The 16,719-nt window shown below is 39.2% G+C and overlaps 1 protein-coding gene across 1 annotated transcript in view; it reads right to left on the bottom strand.

The window, feature by feature from the left end:
• Window positions 1-2,915: 2,915 nt before the first annotated feature.
• The window catches only part of SYTL5 (synaptotagmin-like 5), a 56,181-nt gene continuing 42,377 nt past the window's right edge, over window positions 2,916-16,719 (bottom strand). The window contains exons 10-17 of the mRNA XM_010571340.1: window positions 16,284-16,349; window positions 15,146-15,324; window positions 14,171-14,273; window positions 11,823-11,984; window positions 8,066-8,174; window positions 6,458-6,593; window positions 3,671-3,879; window positions 2,916-3,058 (exon numbers count right to left, since the gene is read on the bottom strand). Of these exons, the coding sequence (XP_010569642.1) occupies window positions 2,916-3,058; window positions 3,671-3,879; window positions 6,458-6,593; window positions 8,066-8,174; window positions 11,823-11,984; window positions 14,171-14,273; window positions 15,146-15,324; window positions 16,284-16,349 (1,107 nt within the window). The remainder of the gene's footprint in view (window positions 3,059-3,670; window positions 3,880-6,457; window positions 6,594-8,065; window positions 8,175-11,822; window positions 11,985-14,170; window positions 14,274-15,145; window positions 15,325-16,283; window positions 16,350-16,719) is intronic.

The following is a 16,719-nucleotide window of genomic DNA, read 5'->3' as shown; positions in this document are numbered from 1 at the left end:
TGTAGTTACCTTGCTAGAAAAATATGTATCAGAGTAAAAGGTATTGTGCACCACATTTTCAAAAAACACTGTAGAGGAGGTTTCTTCTCCACTGACACATCTTCAGTTATTTAAGTCTGTGTGGAAAAATACTTCAGAAACATCAGCTCTGCTGTGTCTATTTACTCAGGGAAGGATTTTATGAATCATTGCTAAAATTGTGGTTATTTTCTCCTAAAAATTAGCCTTGAATAAACCATTCATGCACCTTCAATACCATAAACATACATACAGAAGGAAGGCTTTTGCCTAATTCCTGGCTTTCCGTCTTTTTGTTCAGCCTGGTAACACACAGTATGTGATGACGCACAATTACAGGCAATTAATTCAAATATCTGGGAAACAAGAAATCACATCTGCAGTTAATCATCTCGTGCTTTTCCAAACCATAAATCATTTTTGTAAAGGAAGAGACCAAAGATATAAGAGATGTAATTAAATGTGACATTTTCCACAAATCAAACGCTTCCTACAAATGTGCAGTTAACACCATAGAACAGCAAAGCTTTCCAAATTGCTCTAGTGTTTATACGATGCTCATCATCTCTTTGAGGCTCATTTGAGGCACAGTGTGATACCTATTATATGCTACCATAATGCAGAATTGTCACTGCTAACCTAGGAGGTAATTTCACTGCACTACTCCAAATCCCATCAATGGCAAAAACCACCACGTTGGCTGAAATTACTTCCCAGTTGAAATTTTTTCCTTTCATATGCTGAACTGAAGTTGACACCTACAGTCTATTCATAGCCCGGTCTATAATTTCAGGTGCAGGCTCAGAGGGAAATTTTGGCCCTTTGGAAGGAAAAGGCAGAACTTAAAGCCCATGTATGAGCCGGGTTACACTTCCCAGACGAGTCCATTCATCACAAACTCTATCATAGGACCAAAATGGGCAGAAGCCGAAGTAGTAAAGCACAGACTTTTTCCCTTCAAAGCAAGACTTGATTTAACTAAAATGTTCATACTTAGAAGGTTAGAAAATACCATTCAAAAATTAGACAAACTCTTGTACTCCATGTATAAATAAAAGATTTAGTACAGTTCAAAATTTTTTAAGGTTTTCAATTTGGCAAGAGAAAAAGGTGTCTGCTTTGGGGTCCAACTTGGAGGAATTTTTGTGTTCTTTTTGTTTTTCCCATTTTCACCATCAAAATGAAACAAACCCAAACCATCCAACTGCCCAGTGTTCCTCTACAACTCTAGCTGGAATTTTACCCTAAAGAATCGTTTTCTTTAGATTTAACAAGCTTTATCTTTTTGAATCAACTTCCAGCAAGTGAAAAATCAAGCTTGTGCCTCCATGTCAAGATGATATAATTATTCCCAAAATAAATGCAAGTTTGCAGTACAAACAACCAAGCCAACTCGGACCAATTCTGTTAGAGAGGTAGTTTAGGTGCCAAAAGTTAGGTTTAGTTTAGGAAAAAAAAAAGGTTGGTTTGGTTTAGGAAAATTCAGAAGAAACGTTGTTCACTCAGTTTACTGATCTTCCTTTGTCTTATACCCTGAGCAATCACATGCCATGCAATTATATTATTATTCAATCTGGCAAGCAGACACGTGCTGGCCTTGAAAAAAGATTATAATCCTATCTCATTATGGTAGGAGTAGCCCACAACAACTATTCAAAACAGCATGCTCTTCACATATGACCTGCGTAAGTCCCCAGAGGATGGGGGATCTAAGTAGGTGTAAAATCACTTTAGGAAACCAAATGGCAAAATTACCATTGAACAATTGTCACGGTTAATAAGATTAATGATTGAATTGGCCCAAACTCACTCTTATCATTAAATCCACTGTTAACTCACAGGGGGATGTTCAGGAGAAAAAAAGTCCTACTCTGGTTAATAATTAACATGCGTGGGCACGCCTGAATGGGATCCCAGCCCATTCAGAGAAAATTCCACAGTTGTGCAAATCATTCTGGCATGTGCTTTAATCACGTCACTCTACTCCAAAATCTGTTGCATCAAGGTCTTAGCTAACTACGTCCAAACCCAGTATGGGTCTCATCTCAGCGACCCATCAGATGGTGACAGGCATGTGAACATGTTCCTTCTGTTCAAGGGCACCAGAAGGTCTTGGCTAGAGCTGTCAACTGAATGAAAAACACAGTAATACCATGTAGTTCTGGAAACTGTTTGGGGATTTGTTACAATTTATTTTCATTAGAGGCTCTTTGATTACTTTGAACCAAGTCTGCCTTTCATACAGTGCATTAAAATAACCCAGAGAATGCCAGAACACCAGCACTGTACACCAGCTCACCTGCTCCTTATTTCTAGTGTGCAACACAGTGCATTGGCCTTCCTTGGTGGGCTGCTTGGTCCCAAGCCTGCCACCCTGCACGCTGCTCAGCCCAACCAGCAAACATGACAAAGAAATGTTGTTTGTTATCCTTCATAACATTACGGCTTCTTACCTTCCAAATACCAAAGCACAGACTGACTCTGAATCTGCTTGTACTGTATCACTGCTGTCTTCTAGGCCATCTTTGACCCAGAGGGAGACACGTAAACCAGGCATTACTTACTAAAAGACTAACTAGATGCTCACTCTGTGCCCCGCCAGAGGCAGAGGAGTTCATCAGCTGCATCCCAGTCACCAGAAGGGACAGGGAAAGCCAGTCCAATCTCTGTACAAGGTCCCGTCCTCACTGGCTTCAAGAGAAACACAATCCATACAAGAAACCTGGGTTAAAAACGTGGGCCTGAAAGTGCAGAATGCATTAAAATCTCACTCGGAGCCTTAACATCCAAGGCAAAAAGTACAATCCTTCCCCACTTTCAAACGGGCAAAGTGACAAGAGCCTGAACACCACTGAAGTCAAGCGTACCTGTGGTACCCCTTAAGTACTTAAAGTCTTTCAGAGTCTGCGTTTTCCCATGCTGGACCTCAGCATTAATATCCCCTCCACAGGGGCTCCCGGACTGTCAATCATCTTCTGCCAGAGGTGCTGCTCTTCCCCTTGAGAGTCCATCCAGTCAACCTCCTTGCCATTACTTACACCTGGCAATTGCAAAAACATGAAGCATTTTGGCATATTAGTAACCAGTTATTTAATATCCTTGCTTATTCGGTCCAACAGGGTATAAGAAAGATGACAAGCAATTTAGACCGCCACCTGTACAGGGAGTTATACTGAAAACAGGTAGCTCCTGGAGAGCACCAGTTTGTCATTACACTCCTTCGTGGCACCTGGGCAGAGGCACATAAACCTCCCCACTCTGCACCACAAACAACTTTCTTCTAACAGAGGAGGAAGAGACCCACACTTCTTCCAGATCACACCATCGTCAGCAGAAAGGCTGCTGCTGGACAAAAGTAGTCTCCTCCTTCTCACTGGGATGCTAAGAAATGCTTCCAAGGTATTCCCAGAATATTCTAGAATGCGCAGAAGTACAACAGGGCACCAAATTTTTGTGTCTCACTCATGAAGGAAAGAACTAAATCATCTACACATTACCTGTTGCCTTCTCTCCCTTTTCAATTTCCCCAAGTTCCCGTATACTTTCCATACATTCAGTAATGTTTCTGTCCCTCGTATACATGAATCACTTGGGGTGGGGAAGAAGGACAGCAGCGTTAAGAAATGCAATCACCAGTCAGGTGGGAACTTACCATTTCCAGTGCTCAAACGGACACCTCCCAGAAAAATATTACTGGAGAGCGACTCCTTGTCCCACACAGTCAGTTCTAGGCAGACATTACGTATATCCCTTGAACTCAAGCCACTGAAAGAAAAGGTATGATTCCACTGGGGGTTCACGCTCTTTTTTATTATGGGAGTTTTGTGTTTCGTAGCTTTGCTGTCATCTGGGAGAAGGTATCTGGGAGATATAAAAAAGGAAAATTGAATATGTAGATAGGATGTCATGTAATAGTCACAAAGAATTACAATCATGTAGAGATTCAAATGAGATCAGGACCCTATTCCCCACTGTTATTAAATTAAGCATACACCTGAAGCGTATGTTTAGCATTTGTGCTCCATTTGTTCTTATAGCTACAGTGCCAGTTATCAACAGCAAAAACTGAAATTAGGTCTCCTTGCCCCATGTCTTTCATCTTAACCACAAACTTTTTATTTCAGTGAGACTAAATATAGACAGGATCATAAAAATCCTGGCTAGAAGGGGCCTCTGGAGTCACCCAGTCCAGTCTCACTCTCAAAGCAGGACAGAAGGTCCTCCCAGAAAGAAACAGAAATGACTGATAAAGAAGGAACTTCAGCAGTTTAGCACCAGTACTTTGAATTGCCTAACACCCTACGGAGTGCAGAGAAACTAATGCTGTAAAGTCTGACAAGCTTTTCACATTTTACTTTTAGTGGAGAATTCCTTTAGAGAAACTAGAAGAACTTAATACTCTAGTTGAAAATCAGAGGTCTGTACAAATTTCCATAGTCTGTATCTTTGCCTCCTTCAGCAAAGCTAACGGAATAACTGTGTGGTTGCATTTAAATACTAAAGGGTTGCACGTACAAACAAATCACTAGACCTTGATCAGGATTCCTGTGCAGGTTTTTACTTGACAATAAACATGAGCTGGTTTATTGCAGGGGGCTAACAGTGGCCTAAGCTATGTCAAATTATCTCAAGCTAGTCTCAAGCTAACAGTGCAGATCAGACTGCTGCAGCACCTCAACTTGTTCATGGCAATTTTATTATGCTTTTGGCCATGACACATGACAGACCAATAGTCCGAGGAAAAGAGACTCCTATTCCACTGTACTGAATAATCCACGTCAGCAACAGCAAACACCACTAACTAGAGATACTCCAGAGAATTACTGGCCACACATTGCTACCGCTTACGTAAAAAGGCTCTGCCAACATTTTCTCCCTGAAGTCTGTTGCAAGCTCCAGGTGGGAACAAGCTGTAGTGGAATCAGACAGTCTATTTTCAGTGAAAGAAAATGCCTTCACATATATCAGGCAAAGAGAGATGGCATGGGAGAACACATACATAGAAAGAATAGCTCAAACTTCTACATGAAGTCTATGAGCTTAGTGATAGTTTGAAGCACACTACCAGATCAAGACAAATTCTCAGCTCCACCAGGGAATTAAAGGCAGGATGGTCACCGTTTAGTAACAGCACTCAAACTGTTACTAATGAACTACAGCATATCTAAAAATCAGCAATTCTAAAAGCTAACATTGAGAGCAAAAACTGGCAATGAAAAACGTTTTAAACTATCCATTATTTCCTAAATGTAACATTTCAAATGTATAACTTACATATATGAAAAATCCAATATAATGAGGCACGCAGGATTATGTTCATTTTATTCAAACACAAGTATATCCTATATGTAGCATTTTCTATATAGTTTGGATTTTGCTTGTCCAACACAAAATGCTGCTTATCTAATAAAAAGATGCATGTATGTCATACTATATATATCTTTATGTATGCACATGCACGCAGGCCTACAAGTGACACGGACCGTAAATTTTTCAAAATTATGCATCTTTAAAATCCAACCTGAAAGCCATCAGAACAGAATTTTTAAACCTCTTCTGTCAAAGAATATTAAATGTTAACAACAAGACACAATTAGAGTTAAGATACTACATTTGAAGTCAGTGATAGACTTCCTGGGCAGCCTCAGGGTTTAAATGTGCTCCTTGACACTGTACTGCCAAAGAGCTTTCCCAATTAAGCACTAGGAAAAAAACCCTCAACTATCTGTAGTATAAGAGAGAAAAATCTTTTCTCATTAGTGTATTTACTTGAATCAAAACAGAATTTCCTCACACAGATAATGAATTTTCTTTCTGCACATTTCAGGTGACACCCATTAGAACGAACCTCAGTTTGGTAGAGCATGCCAGCTTTTATAGGTGTTACTTGCAGTTTTACAAGGAATCCAAACAGATTTCTATCTTCCTGAAAACCAGTTTCTTATTCAGGAGTAGTCTGGCTATTCCTTTTAGTAAAAAAAAATGTACTGTTTCAATTTCCTGAAAATGTAAATGTCACCATCAGATCAGGTATCATCTCCAGTGCAAAAGCCCTAATTTACAACTTCTTGCCTCCAGGAGTGATGAATAGCCACCTACTTCTCTCTGCCGACTCAGTGGAAATGTTTTCCTTTACCAAACGTTATATTCTGTAACAGTGTGCGCATTAGCACACTGGATACTTCTGTATGAATGGTTCTGTACCACTTAACTGAGATGGCATTTAAATGTGATTGTATTTAACCACTGGGACAACTCATACCTCTCTGCCCTTATTCCACAGCATCCTTCTCTTCAGCATACCATTTCGAGGTGCCAGTTGCTTTTCAGGACTGACACTCCATGCACATATATACAGATATATTGAAAAAATTTGGGTCAGCCAAGATATGATTCAGTGCAGCCATTAAAAAAATGGGGAGAAAAAAAACCCACAGACCCTTTCACGAAAGTGTCAGACGTGCCTCCTGATTTCACTGCTGTTAAATTCTTCGCTTCTTTGATGAGGACTTCTAATATACCTCCAGATGGCATGTGAGAGTCTCCCTTTTTTCCCTTTTTGAAGCTCTTCTTTCCTGCACATCGAACAGAGTTGCAACATCATCATCAGAAATTATATATACACTGCAAGACTGATTTGGAAATGTAAATTGTTTTGGCTAGATTTTTTTTTTAATTGTTTACTGCAATGGGATTAAAGTATTCCTTATGAGGAGATTCTGATTCTCTGTGAGTAGAGAAACTAATAAGGCAGGGACAGAAAAATCACTCCATATTTGATAAAGAACTTGACCATGTAACTAACTAGTCCTTGCTAGACACAACGGAGAGCCCTGTCTGAAGTCCTGTCCAAATATGAGTATTTGTGGATTACTATGCTGACCAGAAAGAACTGCATGTCCTGTAAGTCCTACCCTCTTTGCAGAATCCACTTCTACCACTGGTGTTAAGGCAGCCCTACACCCCAAGCAAGGTATAAATGCAAAGCTTAAAATGCAGAAATACACCGCATGTATTCCACATGTAAGGATGTAGTGCTCCGCGGAGACCGTGACAAAGGACATGGTGCTCACTGACACGCTACTGCTTTTGAAGAGCACCATGAGGACACATGTACTTGCTGCTGCTGCAGATTCTAAGAGGCTTATCAGCAGGGATCGTACACGCCGATTCAGGCTGAAAGCATCAGGAAAAAAAGATCGGGAGGGATGTTAAAATGTACTAATTTAAAAAAATGCAGACAGTGTATATCTGGACTTTTCAGACAACAATTAGCTTTTAAGAGAAAAAACCTTGGAATTACTGCTAACAGAGGGAATGTAATTTGTCAAAAAAAAAAAAAAGAAAGAAAAAGAAAAGAACTCTAATACATCTATCAAATCCTAATGCTAACAAGCAATACTGTCACCAAGACGTACACTCAGGTGCTACCCAGTAATTGCTTTCACTTCAGATGATTGCTGTTCCTCGTGCTACTACAATGCAAAGAGTTAGTAACTATTTTCCTCTGTTCATTGTTGATGAAAATAATGGCTTACCCTAAAGATTTCAAATAATATTTTACAGGATTGAATTACAGCAATAATACAGTAAAACTGAGCAGAGGCAAAGCACTGTGAAAAAGAGGAGATAGGTAAGCTTAAGGATAATTAAGCATGAAGAACTAAGTGAAGTCTATTATATCCAGCTATACACTGGATATAATCAGCTGAACAAAGAACCCACAGACTATGATGTAGACAATTTATTTCTATATGGCTGTCCTCGATCATGTTATCTAATGTCTGAATTTTTTTTTAATTAGGTCGCAGCCATGCATCAACACTTGACTGCACACTCCTCTTCCCTTCTCTCTCCTGTAGTTCAATGTAAGAGCAGAGGATGGAGCAGGAGAAACATACTTACAGTTCAAAATTTCCACAGATAAAGACAACTGGTATATTTAAGTATGGTTTCAATCTTCACTAATACCTTTACTTCATCCTAGGTGAGGATTTTTAATGCTCAGAGGGATGTTATCATATGCTGCCATTAATGTTTGCTTTACCTTGAAACTGCCCTAGAGGAAGCATTAGGTTTCTGTCTGGCGGAATGTAACGTAAAACAACTGTCAGTTCTCCTTTATACTGAAGGCCAACATCTGTTGCTACCTCCACCTGAAAAGAAAAAAAACAAACAAACAGCACAGAAATCCAGCTAAGGTTAATCATTCACCTTCTCCTTTTGATTTTAATTTTGTTGTACCAGTACAGTCTTTGAAACACTTCTTAAACATATCAAGATGTATCAGCCCACTTTTACATAATTAGACATTCCTGATTGAATGCAATCACATTTTAGAAAACTTTATCAGCTAGGGAATGCAAGCTCTCAGAAGAATAAAGCCACATGGCATTAGATACTGTTCAGTGAACATATCGAGGAGAGAGATACCTAGCATGAGTAAGTGAAGCAAACAAACAGAAAAAAACCCGTCAAACTTATTTCTGCACATATAAACTGTAGCTAATTTAAGCTGACGCTCAGCCCTTATTTCCCCCAATCAGGATTTTAAACCGTAAGTGGTTTCATGTACTTTAGAGGAGTCACTCCTGAGTCACTCTTGGAATGGAGGCGTGGGGAACGAAGGCAAGGGAGGAGAGCGGGGTCCAGCTCTGAAATAGAAAACCTTGAAAACTGTTATTCCCAGTGTCCTGTCCCTTTTCTACACAACTACTATTTCTGCACCTTTTTGTTTTATAAATGTTTGAATCTTGCCCAGAAAGAATGCATTCAGTGCTCTTCAGAGCATCCTTGTTAAAAGAACATTAGGCCTTCACTGACAGGCGCTGAACTTCCATTCGCATTGTAAGAAGTTGGAAACTACATTTTAAAAACAATAGATGCAACACAGAGAGAACACATTATGCCAGTTCAAACTGACTTCTAGAAAAATAAAGTGCAGTGAAAACAGAAGTCTTGTATGTTTATATTAAAGATCAGGTCTATGAAAAACTCTGGCATATGCTAACCTTGCTCAGTGATATTTACTAATGGAGGTGGGACTATTCAGATTCTCACATTTCCGTTCTGTGCTTAGGTTTGGGTACAAATCAACAAATCTTCCTGATCTCTCAACAAGGACAAAGCACATGTATAAAGAGAAAGGATCCTCGAGGGCCGAGACACACACACCAAGGTACCACACGAGCCTCTAAAGAACTGCTTATAGACAAATGTCTGATCAGTGACAGTATTTCTCTGAAACGCCTTCAGCTTGTTTCCTGACTCCCCAGGAAGGTCAAAATTCTATTATCAAGAGAAAAAAGAACCAAAAAAACCCCACCAGAGATACATACGGTGATATGCACAGTCAGCACTGCCTTCCTATCGTAGCCTCCAGTCCAAGGCACTAACTGTGTTTAATGGGGCTAAGTCTGTACACAAGGATGGGACAGGGAACAAAGCAATTTTAGTGATAACAACATGGCCCTTTTGAGACTCTGAAGCACTTTTACAGCAACACAGGCATTCCTGCGCTGACTGAGAAAAACGGTCCTGTCTCCACCACTGTCTGATGCAAGTCGCTACAACAGAGGACAAAACAAAACCTGTAGTAAATGGCTGTGGAATAATTTGCACAACATCTAAATCCTGCCAGTCAGGCAGCTCCCTTATGGTCTGAACTATGCAAGTTTAGGATCAAGTTTCCCATAAAGGCAGCAAGGATTATTTTTTCCATTCTACTGATGGACAAGTAGTATAAGTTCTTACATCAGGAACAATTTGTCAACCTCCCCCCCAAACCCACATATAACGTGCCTCTAGACTCTGCCCCCTCTTTCACCACAGAACTATTTTCTCTTCTTTTTTCTGATTTAACCACACTCATCTTGAAAACAGACATTCAATGCTCATAGAAGAAACAGGTCTAAAGTCTCCAACCTTTTCACTAAAGCAGCTAAATTATTCATGATAGAACAAATAAAGCACTGTAATAAAACCTGGGAAATGTTTCACTGCCATTCCTGTCTCTATCAGGCAGATCATACAGGAGAACACCGTGTACTTTGCATGTGTATTAACCTGTGCTTTTTTTTTTAATTCAAAATACAATAATTGATTTTTTTTTTATTATCTTTGCTGATCAAAAATCTTAGCAGCACTTTAAGTTTAGAAACATTATTTATAACAACTTAGGAGGCAGACAAGACCAATTCTGTGTTTGCTTTCTTTGGTAAAAAAAGAACTCATTTAAAAATCCTTTTAATGGGTTTGGAAATAATCAGACAATACCTTCCAGCTGGAATGGCTGAAATGCTTAGCGCCTCATTACTTTTTTCCTGAGCAGGAGAGCTTCATGACTGTCTTTTTTTTTTTTTTTCTCCCCAAAGATTGAAATGAGATGACAAAGAGACTACTGCATGATAAGAAGCCCAATTTCAGACGAACATTGCATACAAACTCCAAGCAAAACGAATACTAGATGTGTATCTTATTGCTGTATACCGGTGCGTACTAAATAAGAGCAACATCTGACATCAGCCAGAGCTATGACACAGATTTAGTAGACATTTCTTCTACTTCAAGAGCGGACCCAACAAAAGTAACTTACACGAAGCAAGCTTGTAAGGAGGACTGTATAATCCTGGCCTGGACACAGTGCTGACTGAAACATGTTTGCCCATCATTAGGCACTTTCTCTTTCTAGTCTTATCTCATCGGGACCACGAAGGAAGAGCTGGTGGTCACCCTTATTAACAAAGCTGAACTAGGAAACTGGGAAGGATCTTTCTTGCCACTTATAAAGTGTATGAGTGTTCAAAGAAGAAACTAATTTCCTTACATATCTTCTGGCAAATTATTTACTAAAATATAAATTTGTGACAGTTTAGATGTAAGCCTCACAAAGGGCTATACCTAGAAATTAATTATACAGCAATCAGATCCATCACCCAACTGAGAGAAAGGCACAGATCAAACACTCCCTCCTAAAACCCCGAACATAACACTATTTCCTTAAAAATAATGAACACAGAGCAAACAAGTCATCTGAGTCTCTCTCCACATCACTTGCAGTAAAACCTTGGATTTTTCTGCAGCAAAAAAATACACTTTCTGAAATGGCAATCTAAACCACTGGAATTTCTGGGGATTCTGGCTGCTGCAGGAGCAAGCAAGGCAGAAGGCTTTAATCCTCTAGCTCACAATAGCTCTTGGAATCTCTTCCAAAAATAAACACCTTTGCCAAAGCAGGGGGTGCCTTAGAGACAGAAGTCATCCTATCCTTAGCTAAGTAGAATGCAAGTCCTGTTTCACAGACCAATTGATTTGCCTGCTCAGAAGCCTTATCTTGTACCTTCCTAGGCTAAGGTGAATAAGAGATTAATAAGTCATTTTGTCACAGCTGAAAAGTGTGAAGCGCTTTGAAATGAAACAAAAAAGACCTGTTTCTTTAATAAACTGTTAAGGGTTGAGTAGGGGGGAGTGGTAGAAAAGTCCTTTGGCTTATGTGCTGTTTTTTAAAAAGAATCCATTTCTTTGCAAGGCCATTTCTCCGCTGCCATTTATTACAAGACGAACTTACAGTTTATTTAAAAGGTGGGGTGGTTTTGTTTGTTTTTAAGTAGCTAATCATGTGTAAAGTTTTCATGAAGACTTTAAAACCGGTATGTTTTGATTGAATAAAGAACACAGACGTTACTTTTATTACCATATTAGACACTCAAAAAATCACTGTTTTATAAACACGTTCCAAAGGAAAAATAACTAAGCCTTGCTAAATTTGCTTTGCAACACTTTCACTGCCCCCTGGAAACCCTTACCTTGGGCTGGAGCACAAACCACTCATCGCCCTGATTTTCAAAGTTCCAGGAATCTAATGGAATTTCCACCTCCCCAAGGAAGCTGTTGTGTCCAAATCTGTCATAGTGCCAGACAGAAAGCTGCAGGGTCCTGGTTTCTAGCTGTGTGTGACTGATGACATACTACCAACAGAAGAAGAGAAAAAGAAACTCTCAGAATAAGCAAAAATAATAGTTTCCATGGAGCTTTTCAGAGCTCTAGTTCAATTTCATGAAGCCCACAGCAGCTAACAAATGAAGCATGAAAGAGAGATTTGTTTTCTTTGCAAATGACATTGATCTAGCTAGAAAGCTCATAATGTTAATGTTAAACCTAACTCTTCTCTTTGCAGTATGCATCCAATGGTAATTAATGTTACTATAACGATTGTGTTTCTTCTGTATTATTTACTGGGTATTTATGACTATAAAGAAAATTACGATGCTTAAAACTACTATCTTGTTAATTCCTTATATGTAAATGAAGCAGAGCATCAAAGTTTAGTTTGTAGGAAGAAACCCCACTAGTTCTTTCACCCCTAAAGAGAGTCTGCTGTACACTACTTCCTAGAAATAGTGTCCTCCTCTCCTTTTCAATTGTATCTTTGTAACTCACGAAAAATTGTTCTGAAAACAAGTAAAACTGCATCTGCAAAGCACTCACCAAGTGTCTCAGTCTTAGTAACCATTGTTGGTTTTGAAAGCTATTAAAAAACTCCTCTGAAGAAACAACATATTCTAGAAAATACACAGAAAACTACGAACATCTGGAATTGTAGCTCCGCATACTCTGCTTTTAGCAAAAGGCCCATTAATTCCCTGAAATTCACCCTTCTCCTAGTGTTAGCTGAGGAGACCCAGACGTCGTCTTTTTTGCATCGAGAACAACGTCTGGACATAGACACATATTCTCCAAAGGCTGAAACAGTCGAGTCAGTTGGCGAGCCACCCAAGTAGGCTATTCATGTATAAGTATGTCTAAAATGCTTAATCCTAGATGCCAACATTTCCACTGTGAGAGGTGTCGTATTTAGCAACAATGGAATAAAAGTCAAAGAGGGAAGATACAGACATTTAATTATTTTTCTTTTCTAACAGTAGTAATAGTTCAGGCGAGCAGATGCAGCTCTTGCTTGCCTACCTACAATTCAAGTAAGCCATCTTCGTTACAATTTGCATTTTTAGCAAGCTGCTAGATCCTATCCTCACCAAGCTCCCTACTAGCAAACATCTTTAGTGCTATTTTCCTTGCTAAATAGAGTCTAACACTTTTTTTTTCTTCAGTTCAGGCAAGTCTTAACTTTACTATAAACCATTTAAAAATGAAGCTATACAAGAAGACTCTCCCTTGGCAAGTAGTCTGGCCAGACCAAGTGTGTGTAAATCTGCAAAATGGTTTTGTAGCCAGGTTAAGCCAAGTATATTGGCCAGGGAACATCTGTTAGCCTCTATTATAAGAAACTTATTTAAAACATCACAGAAATTTAAAAAAAAAAAAAAAAAATTCAGGAGAAACTAAAAAGAGTTTCTGGCCTCGCGACGGCCAGCTGGGATAACTCTCGTCAATCGACAAGGAAGGGCAATCACCAGGAACCTTGTGGTCCACGTGCCAGACCAGTTCAGGCGGTGAACTGGGCAGAAACTCTGCCATTCCCGCCTGCACCACAGGGCCAAGGAGGTGAATAAGCAGCTCATGAGGAGCTCAAAATAGTTGAGTCTCTGTAGTGGACGTGGGCAAAAGGTAAGGAAGGAAGAGCCTGCGCGCTCTGCTCCACCAGCCCTCAAGGAAGTAATCTGTCATCGCCTTTTGCAACAGAAAGTGAACTTTACCACAGCTTTTGAGAAAGGCAAGAAGCCGCTGTTGGAATTTTCTTATCAAAGTCAGTTCTGCTCTAAAAATAAATTAAAGCCTCCAGGGAAATTCAGATTTTACTGCAAAAGGTTATTTTCTCTCGAAAATCACTTAGATGGGAAGTTTTAACCTAGCTCTATTTCAGCATCAGTTGCAAACTTTGGGCTTACAAAATCTTTAAGGTGCTTTTAACATCTCTGAGCTCAGGTTAGACAAGAACATCAGCAGTTTTGAAAGAGATCTATGGAAACTAATAGAAGTTTTGCCTGTAAAGGGGAGAACCAAACAAAAACACTTCCTCAATGCTGAAAGCCAGAAATTACAACTCATAGGATTACTAGACTGTTTTTTGCTTAAATACACTCATTTTGAGGTATCTCTTCCAAATTCTAATCCCCATACTGGAACACTTAAAGAAAATGCCTGTGAACACAAGCAGAACATTCATCACAGCCTGAGAGAGCAACAGTGTTCTCACCTTCAGCGTTTCATTAAATTCTGGGTTAGTGCTGTTACTTTTAATTTTGGTCTTGCGTTTACTTTGGCGGGACTTATCAGGCAGAAGGTAGGCTTTGACATATCTGCAGATCAAGTAGTACGTTATCAGCAAGGAATAAAAATGACCAGTTTGAGCAAGGACCTGACATTGCTACATTGGTGACACATACAAGATAATTCATTTCTGCAATCTAAACAATGTACATGTAACAGACAATATGTGAAACATGGAAAGGCATGGTCTTTATCTACGAATATAGCAATGTTATTCAGATAGATCAGAATAACAAAAGGCAGAGCTAAATTAATTTACTTGCCCTTAGAAATGCAGAAAGCTTTCCTAACACTTTCCCTTTTGTAGTATACGATTACTGACTGATTACACGTGAAAACACATACACTGAAAATACAAGAGAATGAAAAACTTCATACCTTGCATACGAAAGGATCACATATGACTAGAGACACTAATTATGACTTCCTGATGAGAGAATTTACACATTATACTGAAAACTATAATGAGAATCTCAGAAAACACGGTCCTTGCAAAGTGTATCTATGGATGCGTGAAATGGAAGTTCTCCCTATCCCTCCCTCCCTCCAAAACATCAGTCCTCTCATATACTTTAGTTTTGATTCTAGAAGTAAGAAATCAATTCAGCTTCCCTATTCCTTCATATTTTTTGCTCTTTTGTGGAGACTGCTATCAAACAGATTGATAATTTAAGTAATCTTATTGTTTTCCCAGAACAGCACACGCTGCCCTAAGAAACGTATTGAAAACGCATTTCCCACAGGGAATCCAAACCCAACCATCATCGAAACACTGGCTTGTAGCAACTGGATCCTATGAGTTCTCAGGCTCCTATCACAACCCTAGGCTACATCACTGCACGTGACACGGTGAAGGACACCCCTAGCAGAGCCTAAAAAGGAAATTCTTCTCTCTGCTTACGGATCAGTCCTTTGCTTCTTCTCATCTGCAACAGCCAGGTTTCTGCAACTTTTTACCAGGATGTTGAGGGCACCTGTTTTGTAGCTGTAGTTGATGTTGAGAAGGATTTCGCCGCTGACCTTCACGTTGCCATAGTCACCAGTTTCACTATATACACTCAGCATGCTGTTAATGCTAGTCTGGAAGGGGAGAGAAAAAGGACTTAGAGGCTTAAACAAATTACTCATTTCCAGACTCTGCTTTTTTCATACAGACACAGCCTTGCAATATTGTCACACTTGTTAGGACTTGCTATGAAAACAGATGGATCATAGAACAGAAATACCACTTGCTTCTATCTGATGTAAAAGGGAATAAGAACCATAATTAATAATAGCTTAAATGTCTAGACAGTTGATGTTTTTCCATACAGGACTCAAACCTATTTATAAACATGACTAAATCTAAATTACCACTGTTTAATCCATGCATGAACTGAAGAGCAGACAGGCTACATAAATTGTAAGCTCATGTAAGTCCCAAGCGGGGGGGGGGGGGGGGGGGAAAAAAAAACATCACCTTTCTGGCTCAGCTGTCCACCTAATTTTTAATAAGTCTCATAAGACAACTGCTGACAGAACCATTAGAAAAAGTTGTAAGAATGCTTCCCATAATGGAGATGGTAGAAAAGCATGTTTGTTTAAAGCAACACCCACCTCTCATTAGTAATTCTAAAAGAATGAGCAAAATTCCATACCCACCATTTCAGCAATTTTCCTAAAGCCAAAAAAATTTAGCAAAAAGCCCACAAAATTTTCCACTGCAGGGTAATATATCACACCCCAACTTCTTTTGTTCACTCATACCATACAGAGTATTGCTATGAGGATTTCCTCATCCAAAAGATTACAATTGGGAGAGCACTAAATATTTTTAAAGAAAACCAAATATGCACTCTGCCAGAACCAAAGGCATTCGAGAAATCTGATGAACGTTTTCTTTTGAGTCATTGATCAAGATTGCTCAAAAACACATATAACCATCTAAATCCTAACACATAGGAACCTTGCAAGACATACAGGTATAGTCTTCAACACAAAGGGAGAAAAGAGAGAGAAAACTTAAAAGTAAGCTAAGCAGAGGATTCAGGGGAACTCACAGTATCACCATCTGTTTCAGGCACATTTAAATACGTCCATTTTCTGTCAGAGCCTTCTGGGGAGTTCTTTAAAGAAGGCAGTGCAAAAGGTCAAGAGAAAAGAGCATTAGATAGCTGCAATAAGAAAGAATAAGTGCAGTGATAAATCCTTATCTATATAGACAGGTAAAGGAAGTTTGTATTGCAAAGCCATAACAAGCAAGAAAGGAAAAGGTATCACCAAATCAGAGAAAAGCTACGTGTTTTCCATGTACTTCAAGTATTGAAGGACACATGGCTCAAGGTAATCAAATAGAAATGAAGTATCTGCTGTATCAAAATAAACAAATTACATTTTTAGAACACCAACTCAGAAGATTTGGATTTGTCCTCATTTATGTCTGCACGAAGTCAATTCTCACTTAAGCTAGTCAAAAGCTAAGCATTCATGTATTTG

The sequence above is a fragment of the Haliaeetus leucocephalus genome, unplaced genomic scaffold (assembly GCF_000737465.1).
Source record: "Haliaeetus leucocephalus isolate CR32 unplaced genomic scaffold, Haliaeetus_leucocephalus-4.0 Scaffold317, whole genome shotgun sequence".
Taxonomy (NCBI): domain Eukaryota; kingdom Metazoa; phylum Chordata; class Aves; order Accipitriformes; family Accipitridae; genus Haliaeetus; species Haliaeetus leucocephalus.
Note: the sequence above shows the minus strand (reverse complement) of the source record. Positions and strands in the feature narration are given on the sequence as shown.